General features: G+C 41.2%; 1 protein-coding gene across 4 annotated transcripts in view; it reads left to right on the top strand.

Annotated features, from left to right (window-relative positions):
• The window catches only part of MAMLD1 (mastermind like domain containing 1), a 93,574-nt gene that overhangs the window by 41,804 nt on the left and 27,535 nt on the right, over window positions 1-24,235 (top strand). For 2 of the 4 annotated variants that reach the window (XM_043492562.1, XM_038416892.2), the window contains exons 2-3: window positions 7,317-7,475; window positions 13,980-15,662. In XM_043492562.1, the coding sequence (XP_043348497.1) occupies window positions 7,317-7,475; window positions 13,980-15,662 (1,842 nt within the window). The remainder of the gene's footprint in view (window positions 1-7,316; window positions 7,476-13,979; window positions 15,663-24,235) is intronic. The other 2 variants (XM_038416893.2, XM_043492563.1) reach the window with 1 other exon arrangement.

Genomic DNA, 24,235 nt, shown 5'->3' with positions numbered 1-24,235 from the left:
ATAACATTAACATTCAAGAGCAACCAAGAAGGTAAGGTTAGAGCCATTATTCTTTTCTGTAGGGAAGTGTAAATATTTTGGGCATTGAGCCAAAAATGCCTCATTCTCTCTGTTTCCTAGCACTGAAATCTGATGGGTGCTGAGCATTTGGGGAGAGTCAAGTTACCAGTTTGACACAATCAAAGGCTTTGATTCCAGGCTGCTTAATCCCTAACCATATCTCCTTGACAAAATGCAACCTTGATGAAACAACAGGAGTCTGTCTGTCTGTCTGAGCATCAGGATTTAAAAGAGAAAAATAACCTGAAGCAGAAACAAGTGCAAAACTATGGGGGAGGCACAGCTGGTCATATGGTGAAGGATCTGCCTAGATCATGATTCAAGGACTTGTGCATTTCATCACTAGTTCTTAGTAGCTTATGATCATTGTACCACCTTGCCAGCATTAGAAGCTAGAAGAGAGGAAATAAAGAGTATGTTTAAAATCTCAGTTGGCCTAAATAGCAAATTCATCCCTTTTTGTTCAGTGGAGCGTATCTACACTTCACCATCCTGGCTATCGCCACAAGAAATTAATGTAGGCTAAGAAATTACTGCAAAATGCACCATAGGACTTTGAAATTAATGGACTATACAAATACATAAAAATGGTACTATAGGTATTAAAAGCAGGGCCCGATGATGTAGTAGTGATGGAACAGTATTGATTCTGAGATTGATTTGATTTACAGGCAGACACTTGTCATTAAATGGAACGTGAAAGTTACAGCTAAACAATATGCATGATGTGATTGCTTAAGTCTTCAGATGACATATTAAGAGGCATCTGTACAGAAATCTCCTGCTAGCAGAACAACACAGGAGTAAGTGGCGGTGTCCTGCTCTTCCAGATACATTTGTTAAATGCAAATTTTTCCACAGAAAATTCGGTTTAACAACCAATGCAATTAGCATAGAAAGTAGCTGATCTGTTAGAGAAGGATGCACTAGTACAACCTGTGCATCAGTCTTGATGGAGCAGAGTTGTTTCACTGTGTGGGAGTGGCAGTGCCCTTTAACATGAGACTGGTCATTCACACTAGCCCACTAAATAATAGCAGAGCCAACATTGGTTAACTCCCTTTTTTCTTTCCTCCAGTGTAACGTCGGGTCACACATGGAAAGAAAAATAAGGGTTGTTAGTATCCCAGAGAGTATGATGGAGAAGTAGATATGTACTGGCTGAGATTTCTTCTAACTTGCATTGATTGTACACTGGCATAATTGCACTGATCTCAGTGGTGATGTTTGTGATATTACACTGGTGTAAATGAGAAGAGAATCTAGCCATTGACTCTTTTCCAAGTGGCCCATATTAGAACTCTAGAATGAAAACGGAGTATAGCATAACTGTACATCCATCTTCCTGAGATTTAGCTGCATCCAAATGTCAACATAAAAAAAACAAGTCACTTCCCTAGGGGTCTTAGTATTTTTTCTCTTTAATTTTTGGTAAAGATTTCAAGCTTTATATACAAAAGCTTATTAAAGGTAAAATGTAAAGCTCATTTTACTAAAGAAGATATTTCTTGGCAATCCATTCTGAGTTTCCTGTTGGGGTAGATGAGCATGCACTGAGATTATATCTTTGTTTCCAGCAACCAGGATGTGCTGGATTTTTGCATTTACTGGCTGAACCCTGTAGTTCTAAGTAGTTTCAGTAGGGATTACATGTTGTGTTGCAGGGTTACTCAGGGCAGAAGATTAATTAGAGTACAGGAAGTGACAGAAGGAGTGATAATTTAAGAATGTATCTATAATTAACAGGAAAAGAGGCGGTGTATTCTGAATTGTTACAATTCGAGGTAGGAAGGGAGGCTGCGATCATCCCAGGTGTTTCGTACAGGCAGCCCTCTTGTTGTAGGCTTTTACAATGTAACCTTCATCTGTCTGTCACATCAGCCCAGACTGAAGCTATGCAGCACAAGCAGATTATGAGCTGGAAAGGTAAATCTGATTAGGCACTTTTTTTTTTTTTAGCGTGCGTTGATAGACTCTGTGTTTTTGTAATACAAACTTAAAACAATAAAAGTGACCACACACTAGTGGCTGATAAAATAGTTTAGAGAGAACAGATTTTTTTAATACAGTTATGGGTCCCTCCGATTTGACGCATGATCAGACAAAGATTGATTTACAGAGTGAGTAATCCGGATATAATGACTGATGCTAAAAGTGGGGAGAGAAGTGCCCCTGAAGTCAATGGGATCTTTGCCGTTGACTTCAGTGGGTGCAAGGTTGGACTCTGAGAATATAAAAACTGCACTGAGGAATTATTTTGTGTGTCTATAACTTTAATATATATAAATTTGTTTGGAAAATAATAGATTTCACATTTCTATGGTAATCTAACAAGTGGGAACACATCGTGTGTACAAATAAGCAAAACTCCATGTAATGTACACTCACTGGTTAATAACTAACATTCTTTCACTGTAAAAATTATAGTTACATCCTCAGCAACTCTCTCCTCCACATGGGGACTTCCACATTCATGATGAATCCATGACAGTACAAAACATGAACAGTAAGTTCGTCCACACTGAATTTTCTTGAAGAACTTCAAGGCTTTCTCTATCCCAAAGTTGTCTCTGTGGCTTGCCTACATTAGGAGAAATGGTTTGTTTTTAACATTTGTTATAATCCTAGTGTAGACAAGGCAAGTTGTAGTTTTTAACACATGCTAGGTGGGCAGGGTAAACCCTCCCCTTAAGTTTACTTGGCCTAGCTAGGACCGGTTAAAACTATGACTAACCAAATTAGGGAAAGCAGTTCCCTACCAGTTGGTAGGCTTATACAAAACTTTAGAACTCACCCCTTCTCCTTTCTATATTTCCATATGAATTTTAATAATTCATCCTGCCGTGTTTTTAATGTCATGTCAACAGGGATGCACTGAAACAAAAATACTTGCACATGTGATTGTAGTGTCCAGGAATGAGATGGTTTGGGGAGGAAATTATTAGAGAGAGTCATCTGATGACAAAATGCCAGCTTCCTAGAGATCCCCGATCCTGCTTACCTATTGCTTCAGTAAAAGATCACCTTTATAAGCAGAACAAATTAATTTCTTTTGTGTTAGCAGCTGGACTTTGTGTATTGCACGTTATTAAAAACATATGAACACCTCCTTCTGGGGAATTTTGGTATAGTAAAATATGAACTGTCCTTGTAATTGAAAAGCTTTTACAGCAAGTACATACACAAGAGAAGTGCCAATCTCTAAGGTGCCACAAGTTCTCCTTTTCTTTTTGCGAATACAGACTAACATGGCTGCTACTCTGAAATAAGAAGATAGGTATTTAGAAATTTGGTCAACCTTTCTAGTGCATTCAGAGAAACAGGGCTCCACAGCCAGCAAGCCAGAATCTTTAGTGTGATCCTGAATAAGTAATGTATAATGTAGTTTTGACTGGCTGCCTGGGATGGACCACATTGAGAATGCCACACTCAGGCAGACTGTAAGAAACAGGGCAGACAATCCCCCAAAACTGGTGGTTTATTCTATACTTAGATTCACCAAACCAATAACAAAGGAGTTTCTGTAGCACCATATTGGTTAACCAGACAGTCTCCTTTAGGCATTCCAGCCCCTTGGCTCTCATCCAGACACACAGGTTTAATATAGTGAGAGGTTACTGAAAACCCTATTCAGCAGACTTAAGGTTCTTCCAATCCCAAAGGATCAGACACTTACCTCCCCCCATCCTGGTCAATATGTATTTCAGATCTTACTGAAATATCATGCTGTCAGCCAATCCTTAGTAAACTAACTAAAGATTTTATTAATAAAAGAAAAAAAGAGGTGTATTGAATGGTTAAAGAATCCTATACATACAAATGATTTTCAGTGTTCATAGATCAGGATCATAGCAGTGATCATTCTGGCTTGCAAAAGTCTCTCTGATAACTTCCAAAAGATTGGCCAATCCTCGATCCATTGTTCAAAATACTCCGTTTAGTTGTAAATCCACAGTCCAGAGAAATGGAGCAGAAATGAGGCAAAATAGAGATATCTTGAGTGTCTTTTATATCTTCTGCCATGTGCATTGAAATTTACTGTCCCAAACAAGGCCCCTGTGTATGGAAAGTTACTAAAAGAGGTGTAGTCCGAGGTCACATGTCCACAACACGTGCCCTTATAGGCCTTATTGAATCACAAGGGTGTCCTCAAGAAGAGCTATCTGGAGAGTTAATTTTTCTGAATGACCTGTCAAGCTTTGACTAGTCCATTCACAATGGGCTGTTCAGACTGGATGTAAACTACCTTGTGGGTGTTACGCCAAGAACAAACACATTTGAGATACAAATACATAGCTTTGTATCTAAAGTTACAAATATTGGCTGATAACGTGGATTTAACCTGAATAATCATACTTGACAGACTGTAACTTTTCCCTTGGTACCTTACATGATTTCTACTTTGTACAAGATTTGTAGCAATTATATAATAATGGTATCAATAATACATGGTCACCCATCTTTTATACAGCGTCACAATAATAAGTTAATGTTTTATTGTAACTCTGCCTTAATAAAAACAAAACAGAAAACCTACAACTACCGTTGTCTATAGTAGGATTCTAGCACACAGTAAAAACAGACCTTTTTTCCTAGTGTAGACATGGCTCCTGTGGCTTCTCAGATTATTTTCTATTCAGAAGTTGGTATTTCTTCTTGGATGAAGTCCTGTAATGTCAACTTTGGCCACCAGAATGCAATTGGGACCACAGGAATGATATTCGGGGATATACTAAGCCTGCATACCTCTTAACATGGTGACAGGTTCTTCCCTAGCTGGCTGTCATGGGCCCCTACTCCTTGAACATATCTGCAACTGAGCATCTGGTTTTTTCATTGTCCATGTGCCCTAAGGCAGCCAACCTTTCACCTGCAGGCTGTGCATCTTTTCGTTTGGGCAGAGTATTAAGTAACCACTGCCATTTTAAAAAATGTGGATGTATATCCTAATCCTTCATGGTAACTGTACTTTGTCATAAAATGCACAGTGGAATTCTTATCTTTATTTTTAATTGAGAGTTTTCATGGATTAGTAGATCATTAAACTACATCTGGATTGTGGAATTGTGAGTCATTGCAGAGGTGAAAATCCTTCCAATCTGTACGTTTACAACACGGTAAAGAATTCAGTGAAGTTTATCTGTGTAAATGGAAAATTGGCATCCTCGTTTTCACATTACACTGCTGCTTTTGTCTGACCAGATAGAAACATTTTGGGCTGATGTGCAGATAGCTCTTGTCGAAGTTTGTTGAAGCCACAGAGACTGAAGTTTTGATGGCTGAGTGCTGCAAACAGTTTGCCACTGGCACATGCATACCACTTCTAGTTTTGACAGTGTCTAGCATTTAAAAAGAGAGAGAGAGAGAGAGAGAGAGAGAGATGCACTCCAGTCAGTTCAGTTAAGCAAATCATAGATTCTGATTTTTACGTTCAAAACCAAACCAACCAATCTCACAATCACCATTTGCAATGGTTCTTCAATGAAAACCTGTGCTTTTCGCTTAAAATTCGCAATTCAGTGTATCAAAGTGTAGCTCTTCCATTCTGCTTAGCCTGAGTGGGGGTTACATGGCCTATCCCTTCTTCTCAAAAGTTAAGCACATTCCCTCTCACCATTATTCAGACACAGTATGTCTTCGGCAGCTAGTTGGTAACCTGAATTCCCTAGTTTTCTGAAGCACCCTTCTGCTGCCTAGAGAGCTTTTTTGTGTAAAGCTCTCAGAATGCTGGAGAATGCTGATGGCTACTTAGAGAGTCTAACTTCCTTCCTGACGCTTGGCTGTATTTTAACAGCCGGGCTATCTCCTGACTTTAACCAAAGGAACATAAATGTCAACGAAAGAGGGATTTTTCAAAGAGGGACCCTATTCTCATTGAGTTTCAGTGAGAGCTGGGTGACTGACTCTCTTCAGCCCCTTTGAAAGACCCAACGGGTGTGTTCAATTGGTGCTATCAAACCGAGAGAGGAAGGAATCTCCCTGAACTATTGTTCAGGGTGAGAGCAGAGGGAATGAAGACAAAAGAAAGTGAAATGGTTGCAAAACAGGAGTCCAGTGTGGGCGGTGCCGAGGCTACAGTTCAAAATGGTGGCCTCCTCTCAAACTGCTCTCCCCCTCAAAGCAGGCTGTGTGGATGTTGAACTGCTAGCATAGGTTGAATCGCACCCAATGGTAATCAGTCGAAGCTTTTGTTTCTACTGACTTGTGTTTCTTTGCAAAAAGTATCAAATCTGTGGCCGGCTAGGAGTTCACGTTTGTCGTTGTGCTGCAGGCCATGACTGCCCAGCTTCCTCGTAGAAGCAGGGATAGAACCCAGATTTTCCTTCCAAAGCACAAGTCTCTTACAGTTTTCGGCTAAAGGAAAATTACCTGTAGCTGTTAGCAGTGTAAGGACCATACACGTGAGCAGTTCTGATTCCATCCAGTGGGGTAATGGTATACGTGCACAGTCTGTGGCATAATTAAATTCCTTGCGATGGTCAGGTGCCCGAGAGGAAGAAAATATGTTTGTAAAAAATTTAGAGAGCGAATGTCCTTGATATTTTGGAGAGCCTCTAACATGCCTTTAAGTGCCCAGCTGGGGGATTCCCAGCATTCGAAGGTGAGGGATGCACTAGCTGGGCTAAAGAAGCAGCACTTCTGGCTATCCCTGCGGAGACTTTTGTAAGGATTGAGGCCAGGCCTACACTACAAAATGATACTGGTGTAACTACATCGTTCAGGGGTGTGAAAAATCCACCCCCCCCAAGCGACGCAGTTATACCGACCTAACCGCTGGTGTAGATAGCGTTATGTTGATGGGAGAGTTTCTCCCTTAGGCAGAGCTACCTCCTCTTGGGGAGGTGGATTAACGACGCTGATGGGAGAAGCTCTCCCGTCGGCAAAATAGCATCTTCGCTAAAGCACTACAGCGGTGCAGCTATGCTGCTGCAGCTTTTTAAGCATAGACCTGCCCCGAGTCAAATATGAATGTGACCACGTGTGAATCATTCACTAGCAAAAGGTAAGAAATGGCAGTGCATTTGATAGGACATTTCTAATGTATCCCAAGTGATGTCAGTAGAAGTGTGTTGACTATTTCCTTACATACACAGGGCCACTTCCTTATGCTCCATGTATCTGCTCTTCCGATAGTCCCTCCAGTAAAAATGCAACAGTATTGACATTTCACATCTTTCCTTTGTGTTTTATGCCTGTCTGTCTTGGAGAAGGGGGGCGGGGGTGGTTTTAAAATAGTAACCAAAATTTTTTGGCAGGGGCATCAGGGGAAGAGGCGAATACCAATGTGGAAGTTGGATAAGGCCCCACTGGAGCCAAGGATCAGGGATCCGCAATCCATGTCCTGTGGTTGCCATAAATCAGGGCCTGAATCTGCAATGTGCTGTAAAAGCCAGTCAGAACTGTCTTACTCAACAGTAAGTTTAGTAGTTACATTTTTTCCTCCCTAATGATTATCTCTGCCTAGTGTTGACCTAAATTAAGAATGTCGTTGCTATAGCTTCAGTGTGTTTCTAATGGAAGGAGGGGTCTGATGGCAGCCAGGTTGGAAGAAATGAAGCCCCACTGAGTCCTGCATTTCAACCCAGGGCAGCGCTTTTCTTTCAGGGTCTGGGGTGGGGGGCAGAGGAACAAGTGGTAGGGAATTAATGTAGGCTGGCAGTAGGGGTGGGGAAGGTTGGCTTACATGGATAGCTCCTATTTTTAAAGAAAGAAATGAAGCTGAATGACTAGGCAGACAGGCAGGGAGGCTTATTGAATTAGACATTTTAACAGATGGAATCATGCTATCTGTCTCTCTTCTCAATCTGATTTCTCTGCTTCAGTATTTACCGCTTGCACCTTTCAGCTCTCTCTGCTTTAGACAAAGCTCTTCAGGGCCTTCCTCTCTGTGTTTTGGAAAGTGCCTGGCACAGGGTGGGAATTACCATAATCAAAATACTAATGAACTATGTAAGGTTGCCAGTTCTGGTCGGACATATTCCTGGAGGTTTCATCACATGACATAATATTTAATTAAAGATTAATCTTTAATTCCTGGAAACTCCAGGACAAACCTGGAGGGTTGGCATCCCTAAATATATGAAAGTGCAGTGCAAAGAGACTGCAGATCCCACTATGGTGACACTCCACCTTGGTGCGAGCGGCCTCCGTTATGCATTGCTTTGATCTGCCCCACATCCATTTAAACTAGGTGTAGCCTACTGGACTCCCAATAAAAGGCCAATGCAGCCCTCAGTTGGTTTAAGATGGGTACCCTGATCTTGGGCTGGTGCAGGGAAAGTCTGGCTGTGTCTCACTGAATCTGCCTTTCATTCCTTGCGCCACTGAGACTGAAGCGTGTGCGTGCACACGGACACACAGAATTGTTTCTCTACTCACAGGTTGTATGTGGTAGATTAGATACTTATAACCACAGCTGTAAAGCTTACTTGGAAGAAGTAGTGTAAACAGTTATTTATTCTCGTTATACTACCATTATGAGCTAGCAGTGCTACTTGTTTGTAACTTTCAGCCTTTCCCAGAAATGCAGCCTTCTCATTCTGAGATAAAAGTAAAACTGGGACAGTGTCATAGTCTCGTTTTTAAAAGCAGACCAGAGATAATGGAGACTTCATAGTTTAATTTGGCAAAAATCAGAAGGGCTGCCTTTGCTTCCCAAATATTTCTTAAGAGGCTATCATGTGCACACTAATGCATTTTAATGAATTTTCACAAGGTCACATGAGAGCACATTGGTTGCTTGTCTGTTTAGTCCTTGTTTGTGTGTATGAATGAAGCTTTTACAGAATTAGCCATGTACAGTAGTCAATCAGTGCAATTATTTATATACATGCATTCATTGCCAAATAGAGCTTGCCTGCATAATAGCCAGCACAGAATGGGGCAGAACACGTTTTGATTGCTCTTCTGATTTATTTGTTGCCAGATAATGAAAAGCAATCTCAAAATGATCTCAAAGGAAATGGGGAGCGAGCTGTAGTAAAACAACCCTCTCCCCTAGGAGGAGCCAATACTAGGCAAGGGAAGCTGGCAGTAAAGCTAGTAAAGAAAGAGTATGAGAAGGACATGTGTTCACCCCCAAGAAGTCTTGGTCTAGAGATGCCCCATAATAACTTGATTGATAAGGACCTGCAATGAGCAGCTGATTGAATTGGTTCACCCAGGGGTTCCTGGATATGGACGTCCTACCATAGCTGTGATGATCTGCTGCCACTGCAATTAGATTAGCTAAACTAGCAAGTGTCTCTGTAACGTGAAACTGAATTTCTCTTCCCTGTACTTGTCGGAACTGCCACAGCGCATGTTAATGTATTTTCCAGTGAAAGCATTCAAATGGGATTTAGGGAGTTGGGGAGAAAAATCTAGCAGGCTCCTAGCAGAGATATTAAGCAGCACAGTGTGTATGGTAAATGAGTAATGAATCATGTGTGCTTGAACATGGAATACTTAAGCACACCTTTATATAATATAATATCAAATCCAATGAGCGATTTCCACACCTAGCTGATAACAAATAAAGAAGTCCCCGGTATAATATTGCCATCTTTTATTTGCTTGGGATGCTTCAAAGGTGGTATTTTAACCTTGCAGATATGGGGCAGTATTCATACCTGTCATAAGCGAATACAATCCTGCTGAATTCAGTGGAATTACACCCACTTACACCAGTGGTGAATTTGGCCCTGTGTGTTTTATGGGCACTAGCTGCAAATACTGACCATGAAAGTAAAATGCCAAGATCTTTTGCATATTAAAAAAAAATTCTGTAGACATTTTATTATACTAAAAAGCAGTTTTTAAAAGCTCAAATAATACTGGGTACCTTGAGACTTAGAGGCAGATTTGCAAGGGGTCAAAACTGAGTTGGGGGTGGATTTTCAAATGATCTTAGCTCTGATTTAGGAATTTATATAAGGTCTTGCTTATCAACCGAACTCGGCACCCAGCAAATTCCGTTGGGACACTTGTGGCTGGATTTGCCACAAGAGTTCAGCACCCAGCATGCTGAAAGGTTTTAAAAATTCCCTGTGGATGCTGAGCCCTTCTGAAAATTCTGGCCTTAGTCTATGGAGGCCTGTTTCTAGTAATTCAAGGGGGTAATGGGGTTTTCCTATTCTCTTCACACTTGCTCCCCAGTGCAACAATTAAGTGGCTTTTCTAAGTGTTCTGAAAGCCAAAATTCTGCACAGTAAACTCAAGAGCCAGGACAGACATGCCAGTAATTTTGTTGGCCAAGTATGGGAGACAGCACCCAGTTTTCCTGCCCAAGGTTTCCTGGGGTGCTGCTTGGGATCACAATGTGTTTATTTTGGAGGTTGGGAAGGAAGTAATGGAAAGTTCTCTAAATGTGTGTCTTTAGATTTGCACAGCTCTGCCTTACTGGCATGTCTCGGAGAGCGTGGACAATGTCTATTCAAACATACCACTTCAGCCCATTTTTATCAGAGCAAGAAAGGGGGCACTTCAAATAAACAAAAACAAACAACTGATCTCTCACCCGGCAGCCCATCCATCATCAGACCTAGGGCTTGTGCCGTTTTCTAATGATCACCAGACTTAGGCTGTGTCAGGTCAGTGGAATAAGCAAATGACAATCTATAATCCTTCGCTGAGCATGCTGTGCCAGAAACCCCCAGATGCTTGCATCTATACACTTTAAAGTGCTTTAGCTGTCACTGGGTGTGGTAAGGAGAAAGTTGTCTCTCTCACAGTCAGGAATCAAACTTCATAAGTTTCTGTAGACCAAAGTCAGAAGACAACAGGAATCCAGTACAGTTGTCAAATAACTGGTGTATGTTCCTTTTAATTAACACGTTTAACAAGCAGGCACTCGCATTCTGCACCAACTCTAACTTCCAAGTGGTTTTCAGGTGCAGCCCATGTAGAGCCCATTGAAGTAATGCAGTTGGGAGGTCGCAAAGTCATGGATCACTGTAATAAGGGCCATATCTGAGAGAATGAAAAAGGCTTTCTTGGCCCTAGGCCCCAAATGTTGCTTTTATAGGCAAAGGGTAGACCAACTCCATCCAAAACATGGGCAGGAACTACCCCTACCATACTCCCTGATATTCCCCTTTACCCCCAAACCCTGGAGCATCACCACCAGATTGATCCTCTGCCATCTCACTTTCCTCCAAATCTCTCTGAGCTGCACACTGAGAAAGTGAAGGTATTGCACCATCTAGATATGATGATAATCATAAGCCTTGTTTACAAATGAACATATTTTAGGCCCCATTAACAAGCACCTTCCTCCCCAGCCATTGAAATGGAGAGATGACAAAATAAAGTCTGTGGAACCCAGCATGAGCAATCCCTTGGGATTGCTATAGGTGCACAAAACCTACCCTCTAGCTCCTCCCTGAGAGAAAAAAGCAGCCAATGCAAAGCTATTCACTAAACCTGGGACCCAATGCATGTTAACATGCATTATGGTCAGAGTGAGCAAAAGGTGCTGAAGGATCTAAGAGATTCTTCAGGGACACCTGAACTTTGTCTGTTGCTTCTCTATGTTAGGACTCAGTGCTGAGGTAAAAATTGGGGATACGCTTACAAGGGTCATTTCAAAGTTGACAGTCTCCTTGACATGGCTTCTAAGGGGAGAAAATATAATTCTAAGAAAGCAGGACCAACTCTTTAATTGGGGCCATGCTTCTGAAAGCGGCCATGGCATGCTGCAGTGGATGACTGTCTACATTTGTAGAGCATTGATGTGTGTGCTTAATATTGCATAATGGGGAATATTCGTCTACTGCTGACATGCAGGGATCTGCACCAGTGGGGAAGAGAAGACTCACTTTTGTTTGTCCTTTTGGATTTTAAGCTCTTTGGGGAGTGATTGTCTTTTAGTAGATGGAGGTACAGTGCCCACCATAGTGGGGTTGGCTGGGGCCTTTAGGTGCCACCATAATACAAATAAGACATAACAATAAAGTAAACTAGAGTGGGAGTTTTTGTTGATAAACCTGGGTGCAGTTTGATCATGACATTGGGGTTAATGCTTATATTCTTGCAAAAGTGCTGTGAGATTGCTTTAATAACCATGAATGATTGAGAGGACATGATTGTTTTAGAGCTCCCTCAGAAGAAGAGATGCCTGTTTGAAAGGTTTGTTTTATTTCTGTCTGAGTGCCCTGCACACATGTTACCAACTGAATAACAGAGCTGTAGAAACTGTATAGTTACATTTGCTTATAACACTACACCACTGCATGCTTCTACGGCCTTGTCTGCACTAGAAAATGTCTGCAAATCGCTCTACTAGCAAACCCTCCAAGTGGAGACATAGCTTATACATGGAAGTTCTTGCCAGCATAGCTTATATCAGTTCCCCAAAGAAATAAACTATCCAGGCAAGAGGACTCTTTGCCTGGTATAACTGTGTCTACAGTAGGCCTTTTGCTGGCATAGCTACATTGGTTAGTGGTTTGACTTTTATTTTATTTGTGTATCTCTTTATTCCCTCCCCACACACACACGCTCCTAACCAGCATAGGTAGGCCGGCAAAGTGTGCTGCATTGTGGAATATGTGGGTGGGAACTGCAGAGCGCATCAGAGTGTTGCGATCTCACTGCCCTGTGTGGTCAACAGTGGCGTCAACTAGCTACCTTTTAGTTTGCGCAAGCAGCAGCCATTGCAACACTTTGGTGCGCTCTGCAATGCCCAACCTTGTAGTCCACACTGCAGCACACTGTCGAAATACATTAATGTGTAGACCAGGCCTGGAAGAGGCTTGCAATTTTTTGTATTATCTTTAAAAAAATTAAGAGGAAACGATGGCTTTTTTATTATTTGCCTGTTGATTTTAGGTAACTTCCAAATGCAATATCTTTCTCTTGATAAATAACATACTTGTAATGCCTTTAAATTGAAGCAGCAGTGTTAATGACTGATTAATCCTATGATCCACAGGCCCTGGATATTAAAGTGAGGACCACAGATAATTACATTTTAAAAAGACTGGCATGTCATGTCAATGGAGCATTAAAGAGCCATTGTTTTCAGCTTCACTTTCTTTACATAAAGTATGAAGTGTGATCATATTTGTCAAGGTTACTGGATTTTTAATTCAACATTCAGTGAGCGTTGAGTTTTTCATGTGCCTTTTTGTGTTTTACAAACCCTGTAGGTTTTGTGAAGGAGCGGCAGTCCTTCATATCATAGAATATCAGGGTTGGAAGGGACCTCAGGAGATCATCTAGTCCAACCCACTGCTCAAAGCAGAACCAATCCCCAGCTAAATCATCCCAGCCAGGGCTTTGTCAAGCCTGACCTTAAGCAAAGCTGGGCCTAGTGTGGATTTATAAGAAACGGAAATTAAGATTTTAGCTGCTGTTTGGTGTTTGAAGTCTGAAACATCTGTGGCTGGGGAGCTTGAAAGATCAAAATTTGTTTAGATATTTGAGGGTTGTTTTGCTTTGTTTAGAAAGCATGCTGATTATTTCACATGCCATGGCTTTAAAGAATGTAAAATAGTTTAGCTGTCTCAGGTCTGAACTTAATACCCATTGTTGGCAGTGGGTCACCAACTTTAATCCATGATTCTATTCAACTCTACCATTGTTTAGACAAAAATATAGTTTCCATAAAAATGTTGGCATGTGTGTTATGTAGGGAGCATAATGTCTTCATTGAAATGGTACCAGAAAGTATTTTTTTAAATTCTATGATTCACAAGACACAATATTTTACAGTTTTAACATCCGGTTTAAGACTAACATGTCAAATTTAGCACTTGTCTGACTGGATGCAACTCTGTTGACTTCAGTACAATTGCGTCCACTTAAATCCTGGCTGACTTTGTCCCAATCCGTTTTTTCATTGTAAGTTTTTAATTTTCAATATTGCTCTGTCTCAGTATTTCACCTTGCAACTTTAGAATGTGGTATAAGGCCAATAACATGTCCTTTTCTTGCAGTTACAGGGATCCATTAAGAGAAAACTGGAAGATGACAGCTCCCCTGCTTCCAGTGGCATGCCGGATGTCATTTTCCCAAGCGACAATAAGAGACTCTGTCTTGATGATGTAACTCTATCTATGGGCCAAGAGACCAATCCCAATGTGTCATGTCCAGATATGCAGAACTCTCCATTCTCTACCAATCACAGCACTTCTTCCATGGGAGTAGCTGGTCATTCAGTGCTACTTGAAAACAATCACATGAATGGCAGTGGCATTGGTTCTCCATTTTCGGTACCACCCAACACAGAAATAGGACAGAAGGGGACAATAGGTGGACAGAATAATGTTGCTCACTATGATGAGAAAGGAAACAATATGCAGTCTGTGGACCAGGAACTGCAAGATCTGTTAGAAGAGCTGACAAAAATGCCTGATCCTTCTCCTAATGAGCTGGACCTTGAGAAGATCTTGGGAAGCAAGACTGAAGAGCCGCTTGGTCTGAGCCACCCACAGTCGAGCATAAGCACCACACCAAAGTCCTCTCCGCAGACATCTCACTTGGAGAACCACATTGCGAATAAAGATTTTTCTCCAGGTTGCAATCCAACAAGTGGAGGATCACCCCAAATGAGGCCTTCATCCGCTGGGGCTAATTATCCGGTTCCTCCCCCAAACAAAGCTGTCGCATCACCCATCTCTTCGGCAGCACAGAATAAGAACCAGGCACAGTCTATTCTGCCAGTACCCTTGCCCAACATGCCTACATCTAACTGGCATGCACAGCAACTAAAGCAGCTGGCAGCAAGCAAACAAGTGTCTACTACTAAACAGCAAGTACAGGCTCCCAACTGGCCAACCATGTCCACTCCAGGTCTTTCTCCGCCTTACAGGCCGGGATCATCCCCCCTCCATCAACCTTTCAGCCCTCAAAATGTCATGGTGTCTGGCATGGCTTCTAATAGCTTACCAGGAAACAATATTCAAAGTCCTCAAAACACTCTGCTTTCAAGCATGGCTTCCAGTAATAACCCATCCAGCGGGCCCTCCCCACCATATGGGTCGGAGAAGCTTTCCAGTCCAGCGCTTAACCAGCAGCCTTTCAGCCCCCAGAATTCCATACTATCCAATATGACTTCAACCAGTCTCCCAACCAACAATATTAAAAGTCCACAGAATAATTTGGTTTCCAGCATGGGCTCCACGAATACTGGACCCTCCCCACCTTACAGGCCAGAAAAACTGTCAAGCCCAGCTCTGCACCAGCAGCCATTTAGTCCTCAAAATACATTAATTCCTAACATCACTCCCACCAGCAATCCCACCGGTATGCAAAGCTCTCTTTTTAAATTGATGACTACAAACCAGTCCAAAAACATGAACATAATTATGCAACAGCCATCTAATGGCTTGCAGAATGAGAGTCCTGTTCCCCAAGACCAGTTTTCTTTCAATAACACCAAACCACTGTCTCATTTTGCATCGGAGTCAACTACTCCAAAGATGTCACCCATGACTGCCAATCCAGGGCAGCAATCCCTTATTCACTATCTCCAGCAACAGCAGCAAGCTCCAGCCACACAACAGTCTCCACAGGCTAATAATACCCCGTTTATCGAGCAACATCTTCGACAACTGATGCAACCACCTCGGATGCAGAGACATATGCAGCCTGCTGCTTTGCCATCTCAACCCAGACAGGTTAGAACATTTTCTTCTATATTAAACAGGTTACATTAAAACAGTGATGTTTTTGTTGGAGGTTTTTCCCCTCTACCTCTCTGCTCCAAATATAGCCTCACTAAGCCCTTTGGCTATGAGCATAGACATAATGGTAACAACATTCTGGGGTTCTTGGGAGTAATTGTATTTATTTCTTCCCTCTGTAGTTCCATCACACACATCCTAGCTGTTTCCCATAGCTGAGTGGATAGTTTCACACTGTTGTACAACGAATGTCTCAGACCATTTACATCACTTTTTAAGGGAATAGTTTTGCTCTTCTAGTTAGCTTATTTTGGTAGCTGTGAAGATATTCACATGATGGATTTGCCATCATCTTTCACTCTCTGTTAAAATAATTTTTAATACTCCGAATCAAATTCCACCCCAAGTTACACCTCTGAAGCCAGGTAGGCTCAGGTGGGATGGAAAGTGATGCCAGAATGTGGCCCTTGTATGTTTAACAATGCAGCATTTGAGTATCCAGGAGACAGACTTGAAATACCTGTTACCAAAACTCACCAAAAAATGACCTCCTTTTGGTGAGTGCCTACCTTTCCCTAGGTAGATCTGGACTATGTGTTAAGTGGACAAAGGACAGCAGCTGTTAGGGGTTATTCATTCCTCTCGAGTAACCCTTGCTGGGAGAGGTGCTGAGTGACGTCTGTCCATATCCTACGTGAGAGATGTTTGTTGTGACCAAGAGCCTTTGACAAAGGGAGAGCTAAAGGAATGGGGTTCGTTCTGTGGGCGCAGGCCCAAGGGAAACAAAGTGGTTAAAATAAAAATGCAACCTCACAGCCACAATTAACTATGTTGCTAACCAGAAGCAAAACTCTGGCAGTAGAATCTGTCGGGCTGCGTTATTGAGTGCAGTGGACTCTGACCAGACACCAACTGGCATGGAATCTAATCACTTATCATTGGCCTGCACTCAGAAGAGCCGAGGATGGTCTCTGAGGTGCTGTTGAGTTTAGCTGAGGAATGACAAACAAAATTGAGGGTTTCTTTGTTCTTCACTGTACCACAGTCAGCTTTCAAACATCCAGCGTGTGCCAGCAGTTCCCACGCTATAGTATCTTAGCTACCATAGCTTTTTCCTGTACTAAGAATAAGAAATACGGTAGCTGTTGGTAAATGTCAGCTTCTTAATGGTAACTAAATGTAGCTCCTTTCCACAGTGGCCATTCCAGGACTGACTCACCCTTTTCCAAATAAGTGTGCTCTTGATAGCCCCTTATTATGATGAATCTGCTTCAAACAGGCTGGTGGGAAGGGCTGAAACTCACTGATGCTGCTTATTCAAACATATGTATCATATACCACCGGGCACTTCAGGGGTTGATTAGGCATTAAAACAGAAAATACAGGCTACAGATGTACGGTCCTGATCCAGCAAAACACTTAGGCACATGCATAATTGACAAATGTGAGTAGGGTGACCAGATGTCCCGGTTTTATAGGGATAGTCCCATTATTTGGGGCTTTGTCTTATGTAGGCACCTATTACCCTCCACTCCCTGTACCGATTTTTCACACTTGCTGTCTACTCACCCCACATCTAAATCCCATTGTCTTCAGTGGGACTAGTCGTCCTCTTAAAAGTTAAGCATACAGTGAAGTTGTTTGCTGTATCATGGGCTAAGAGTGTTTTTTTCCCTGCTCCTGAGGACTCTGGTGGCCCAATTTTCCCTGCTTTGCATTGTGTCACACACGTTTTGAGCTCCGACATCACTGATTTATTCTTTTTAGCCAAAAAAACCTGGAAAAGATTCCCTTTGGAGATTATCTTTAACTGGTCGGTGGCTCCTCTTCAGGTATCTTTCTTCATGCTTGCCCTGTGCTGCGTTTCTAGCCCCTGCCAGCCTACAGCGAGCGAGCATGTATAATTTGGGGGCTATAAGTAAAGATCAAGGACAGTTGAGACAGTGATTACAGGTGGTGATTATTTCACATGTCCACATCAGTTAGGGAAGGTCACAGTGCCTTACTGATTTTATAAGGTAAGACTTATTACGTTAATTATATATCTAAACTACACTGCTTTTCCAGGTTTTATAGCTTGTTAAACTGCCTGTGATCAATGGTGAGTGTTGAAGATCAGGATCTTTGCCCTCGGTTTTAATAACTTTGACAATTTTTAATAAAAAAATGGCCCCGTATGCAAAATTATAAAAAAATACCATAGAGAGAGCATATTCTAGACACATGAAACATCAGAATTCCAGTATACTTAAATTTCTTTGACTATTAGTACTTAACTTTTGCTGTTTTGTATACAATTATTTTTTCAATTGGGTCAAAAGCACTGATGTTGAGATTTTATTCACAATCCTGATTTCACACCAGGTTTATGCCTGTGTAATTCAGTGGATTTCAGTGGAGTTATTTCAATACACCGATGTAGTTGAGAGCAGAATTGGATCCTTTATAGTTTATTACTACCACTTCTCCATCACAACCAGAAATGAATAGAACTATTCAAACATAGATCGATCGTTGCATTAAAGGATAACAAATAAAAGATGGGGGGGGGAGGCGAATAGCTTCTCCATCTTTAAAAGTGGTAACTGTTGATGGAGAACAATATGGAGAAATATGTTAAGAGGAAATTAACATAGTATCCTGGAATGTTATTTAGTGTTTTGAAATCATCCCCCTACTCTGTGCATGTGTGTGTTTGTATATGTGACTAAAATTTATAAAGAGAAGGCATAGTGCTTTCTTCTTTTGAGCAAGAGGTATGGCTTTGTACAGAAGAAGGAGGAGAGAATGGCTGGTGGCCAGTTGGAGGAAGAACAATAAAGCATGAAACTGGATCTTTGCAGCGGGCAGAGCAGCATGGGGAATGGAGCAGCTGCTGTGACACAGACTCAAAGTGTGAGCTGCGTTGTTGTTGTTACACATTAAAGAGAAGACTCTGCATTCCAAAAGCTGGAGTAACCTACTGATGTCTCGCAGCTATTGGTTTTTTTGTACTTCAGAGATTAAAATATATCATGTAGTTTAGTCAGACTGTTTTCAAAATCACATATTGCCTGGACAAATTGGTAAATCTGATAATGTCTAATCTTCTCTCATCTGAAGTGCTGTGTCTTCATTGTTGAGCATTGACAGATATTGATTTAGTCATTGACAGTTTGCATTTTGTGATATTGGAAAGCCTAGTACTGCTAGCATTGGTCGTGTAGATTATATTCAGGTTTTCATTTTGCTCATGTAATATAGATCCATGCAGAGTGAAATTACGCACACCGATTTGGATTCATAAATTTATACTACAGAGAAGGACATGAAAGGCCAAATTGTCAAAAGTGGTCTCCAAAAATGTCATGCACTCTTTTCCACACTTAGGAGATTCGGTGGTCTAAAAGGTGTGTCAGGTTTTGGACATGTGGCAGGTTGGAAAGGAGAGCACAAACTGCATTTGCCCAGATAGACTGGATAGCTGTGCATCGCTCTGATTTGCATGCAGTGCAGTTTGCACTTGCAGATCTGCGTTCCTGCATGTCAAAAATGTAGTGCCTGATTCTCCTCTGATGTAATATTGTCTTCAGTGGAATTACTCTTGATTCCTATTGGCGTGAGAAGAGAACTGCGTCCTTGACTGAGGAAATGAAGGTCCCCAGAAGGTTAAAGGTGGGCAAATGAGCCTGCAATGTTAGTGGCTGAGTTCAGATTGCTTTGAAATGAGCAGGTTGGGACACTTTCAGTCTTCTTGGCCCCAAATTTGACATGTAGTAAAACAGTGTAGAAGATGGTACGAGAATGGCATCTAGATTGTGTAAGTATCTTAAAAACAAAATACCATTTTACTGATTGTTTTGCAGAAGATATAAATAATAAATGGCCATCATTTGGGTGTGACACCCTGCACATTCCTGAGCTCCCCTTGCTCTGCGGCAGCCAAACATGCTATTCCTAGAGCTCTGTGCATTCCTGCTGACATGTGGGATAGCTGTACAGAGAGGAGTCAACAAAAGGTATGTTGGCTTCAGCTCTGTTGCCAAAACCATGGGAGGGAAGAATGGAGAGGAGCAAAAATCATCCGGAAAACAATTCTATTTATAGGATGAATGGTCAGACTTGCATCTTGCTATTGAGTGGTGCATGGAGAAGAGTAAAAGAGTGACGAGCAGATTGAAATGAAGAGTGAGAAAACACTAAAGGGGCTTGACTGTGTTTCTTTAGCTGTGGGGAAAGCTAGTAATACGGTGTCTGAGTTGGCAGCATAAAATATAGGTAGCAAAGCAGAATGAAAACCCGTCAACTAGATTATTTAAGATGTTTTTTCTTTGTGCATTTGAGCTAAAGTTTTGTTTCTGAGCCTAAGCTCTTGCATTTAGAAACAAACCTGAAGAAGAAATTTGTAGTTCTAAGAGTACACTAACCCAGTGCTTTGGTGTTAAAGGTGCCTTGTTATATTCTCCATCACATTATATTCATTTACCTTTTATCTATATAGGCATAAACATTTGAATACCCTGGGACTGAGTCTCCCAGTGCCATGCACCATAGTGGTCATTTACACCAGTGGAAAGTCAGCCTACAGTGGGTGCAAAATGCTAATATTCTGGCTGGGTAGCTGTTCTGGTGTAAATGGATAAGCATTCTGAAAAGCAATGGAGAATCAGGCTCCTTGAATCTAAGTAGGTCCAAATCTTGTTGTGACTTCAGGGAAAAATACCTAGTGTTTTATTGCCCAGATGTTGCATGGAGACATGTCTAGCAGAGAGAGCATCCAAGCTGTCATTCATGAATAAACCTTTAGTTGATCAGACCAAAAACTGCTGGCCAGATTTCATCTGTGTCTTCTGGGAACATTTTTGAAAAGTGTCAGATTTAATTTCTTCAGTGCCACTTAGAAAGAAGTTCCAATTGGGTTTTGTTTTGGGTTTGTTTGGGTTTTTTTTTTTGACGGTTAGAAAAGTGTTTTTGTCTTTTAATATTACTTCTTTACTAGTACCGTGGAGAAGAAAAACAGATTTGATTTCAAAGGGTATTGCTAGTTATAGTACAATGCGGAGCCCAGGCCTTTGAGGGTGTGGAGAGCTTCTAAAGGCAAAGCAACAAGCCCTTCAGCTAATTAAGTGCCTTTGAATGGTGAATAAAGGATGCTGGTGATGAATCAGGATTACAGAAAGCAATAAGTCTGAGCCTGGAGTTTGACCTCGCCACATACTTTCCTCACAGATGTGAAAATATCTTCTTGAATGGTCATTTCTGCTTTTACATTTATTTGTGCAATTGGAATTGTTTTTCTCAAACTTGTGGGGTGTTTTTTCCCCTCCTTTCAGCAGGAGCCCTCACGAAACTGTTACAGATTGGTCTTTTTTTCCCCCCAAAGCAAATGTTAAAAACATTTTAGAAACTCAGAGATAAACTCTTCAAAACCTGTGGTGGAGTTGGCCACTTAATGTCCTTTGAGAGGGTCCTGCAGTTAATGCAACAATTCGAAATGCAAGAGTTAGGAATTCAATTGCAAAGACTAGTTTTAATTCAAATCAGATTTATTTTTATATAATTATTTTCCTTTATGTGTTTAAATTGTGGGCACCCTTCTCTTGTGCCAGAGTTTTCTGGATTTCGGGGTATGTCTGCATTGTAAAATGAGCCTTTGTAGTCAAATCTTTAAACTTCTTTAGTTTGTGGATCTGACAATATATTAAAAACTCTTCATAGCACATCAGCCTCAGAAGAACAGTCCACACAGGATAGTAGTTACCAATAAACCGTCTCCTGCTGTAAATGGAAAATGAGAAACTAAATTAACCTTACCACCCCATCCCGTCATACCCCCTTATTTTTTTCTCAAAATTGCTAGCAAACTCTGTCAAAGCTGAAACTCTTTCCTTGATCCATCACGCTCTCACCTTATTAAATTTATTTTCCCCTTAACAATACAGAACAAGTCCATGCCAGCAGCACAGTTCGTTCAGCACTTATGGCATGAGCAACCCTACAAAAATAAATGAGTGTGTTCACTCAAGCTGCAGAAATAGAAAAGAATCTTTGGGTTTACAGTAAAGAGGGGTGCCTGGGGGGATATTACGCAAAATATCTTTTTTGCCTCTTCCCCACATGACAAGATGAGGATGTATAAAATGTGTGCGCATTCATACACGTAGTATTTTAAAATTGCTGTTGGAAGTGTGGGCTGCATATGTCTGAGGGGGAGCGTAAGCCAGTAATCGAAAGAGATTCAGAAACAAGCCTGCAATTTTACCCTAACACTCTGTCTTTATTTAACTTCCTTGTACCTAGGAATTGCAGCACATGGGATGTACTACAGCTTTGTACCACAAATGTTCATAGACCCTAGCAATACTACAGTACTTGCATGGTGAGTGGAGGACATTGCACATCACGCAAAGTTCTCTGCCTTGGCACTGAAATAAATCTTGCTTTTGTGGTTTTAAGTCAGTCCCTTCATGTTGCTTTAAGCAACAAATGTGCTGTTATTTCTCTTTGTTTAACAGTAGTAGAAGGGGGAAACCCTCTCTCAAATGTGTAAGGAAAGTGACATGATCATGTTAAAAAGTGTCTCATTAGCTTTAAGTGGAGCCAGATTCTGCCACCCTTTCTCGCACGTAGTAATACCCTACTCTCCAGGATGCCCCATTGATTTCAGTGGGGATGCACCTCAAGTAACAGTATAAGAATCTTGCCCATGGAGTGTGCATGTGGGTGGGTTGTTGTTTTTTTTAGTTTCTTACCAAAAAGACTTTCGGAGTAAGAGCTCATCCTGTAAACCTTGATGAGTAACTTTTCCTTCCATGAGCCCCATTGAGTAAAACGGCAGTACTTGCAAGTACAGTTACAGGACTGGGCCCAAACTACAGATTTTCATTTAAAACATTTTTAAGCCTTTTGATTTTTATTGGCACAAAAAGCATCTGACCATAGAAACCTTTCATAGGTTCATAGATTCCCAGGCCAGAAGGGACCATTGTGGTGGTCTAGTCTGACCTATGGCCTGTGCTCTACAGGAGAACTTCCCCAAAATAATTCCTAGAGTGGGTCTTTAAGAAAAACATCCAATCTTCATTTTAAAATTGCCAGCGAAGGAGCATGTACCACGACCCTCGTAAATTGTTCCAATGGTTAATTGCCCTTGCTGATAAAAATGTACACCTTATTTCCGGTATGAATTTGTTTTCTACTTCCAGCCATTGGATTGTCTGTTATACCTTTCTCTGCTAAATTTAAGAGCCCATTTTTGAATATTTGTTCCCCATGTAGGTACTTATAAACTGTGATCTAGTCACCCTTTAAACCTTCTCTTTGTTAAGCTACATAGATTGAGTCTGTCACTCTAAAGCAGGTTTTCTAATCCTTTAATCATACTTATGGCTCTTCCCTGAACCCTTTCCAATTTTACAACACCCTTCTTGAATTGTGGACACCAGAACTGGACACAGTATTCCTTCAGCAGTTGTACCAGTGCCAAAAACAGAGGTAAAAAAGGTCTCTGCTTGTACTCAAGAAAGATTCCCCTGTTTATGCATCCTAGCATCACATTAGCTCTTCTGGCTGCAGCATCACACTGGGAACTCATATTCAGCTGATTTTCCACCAGGAGCCCCCAAATCTTTTTCAAAGTCCCTGCTTCCCAGGGTAGAGTCCCCCAAACCTGTAAATATGGCCTGAATTGTTCCTAGATGTATACATTTCTATTTTGCTATATTAAAACACACATTTTACGCTTGCATCCAGCTTACCAAGTGATCCAAGTCATTCTGTATCAATAACCTGTCCTCTTCATTATTTACCGCTCTCACAATTTTTGTCATCTGCAAACTTTATATTTTATTCTTCTGGGTCATTGATAAAAATGTTAACTAGCGTAGAGCCAGAAACAGATCTGTATGGGCTCCCACTAGAAACATGCCTGCTCAATAATGATTTCTCATCTTACAATTACATTTTGAGACCAGTTTAATTTATAAACAACTGAACAAAGGTTGGTAACTTTTTCTTGACTGTGCCCTTATCTTCGAAGGGACTTAAACACTCTGAACATTTTGAGTTTCAAATGGGAATACAGAGGGACCCTTTCTCATTAGTTAGTGCCTAGAGGGCATCACAATGAAGTTATCTGAATGCAGAGTCTGCCTGCGTCTCATTTATAAAAAGAAGACCATGAATAGTGATTTAGCCAATGGCCAAGGGCTACTTGTGTTTTCACTTGTAAGTTCATACAACCATAACTCCCATATTAAAAAGGTGTGTATGTGTGTGTTGTACTCATGAATGCCAAGAAGTATTTTCCATTACCCTAATGTGGGCCTGGTCCCATTTTCCTCCCATACTGAAAACTCTCATTGACTCACTACTCTAACCTCCGATTCTTTCCATATTTGAGGAAGATTTTTTTTTAAATACGGGCAAAGGATTTCCAAAAGTGACTAGTGATTTTTGGGGTGCCCTAAAGGGGCCTGATTGTCAGAAAACTTCAAGGTGTCTCACCTTGGGCACCCAAAATCATGAGTCACTTTTGAAAATCCTTTGCCAAAGTATTTTGAAAACATGATTTATATGGTCATATTGAT

The sequence above is a fragment of the Dermochelys coriacea genome, chromosome 9 (genome assembly GCF_009764565.3).
Source record: "Dermochelys coriacea isolate rDerCor1 chromosome 9, rDerCor1.pri.v4, whole genome shotgun sequence".
Lineage (NCBI taxonomy): Eukaryota > Metazoa > Chordata > Testudines > Dermochelyidae > Dermochelys > Dermochelys coriacea.
The sequence above is the reverse complement of the archived record's forward strand: the minus strand, read 5'-3'. Positions and strand labels throughout refer to the sequence as shown.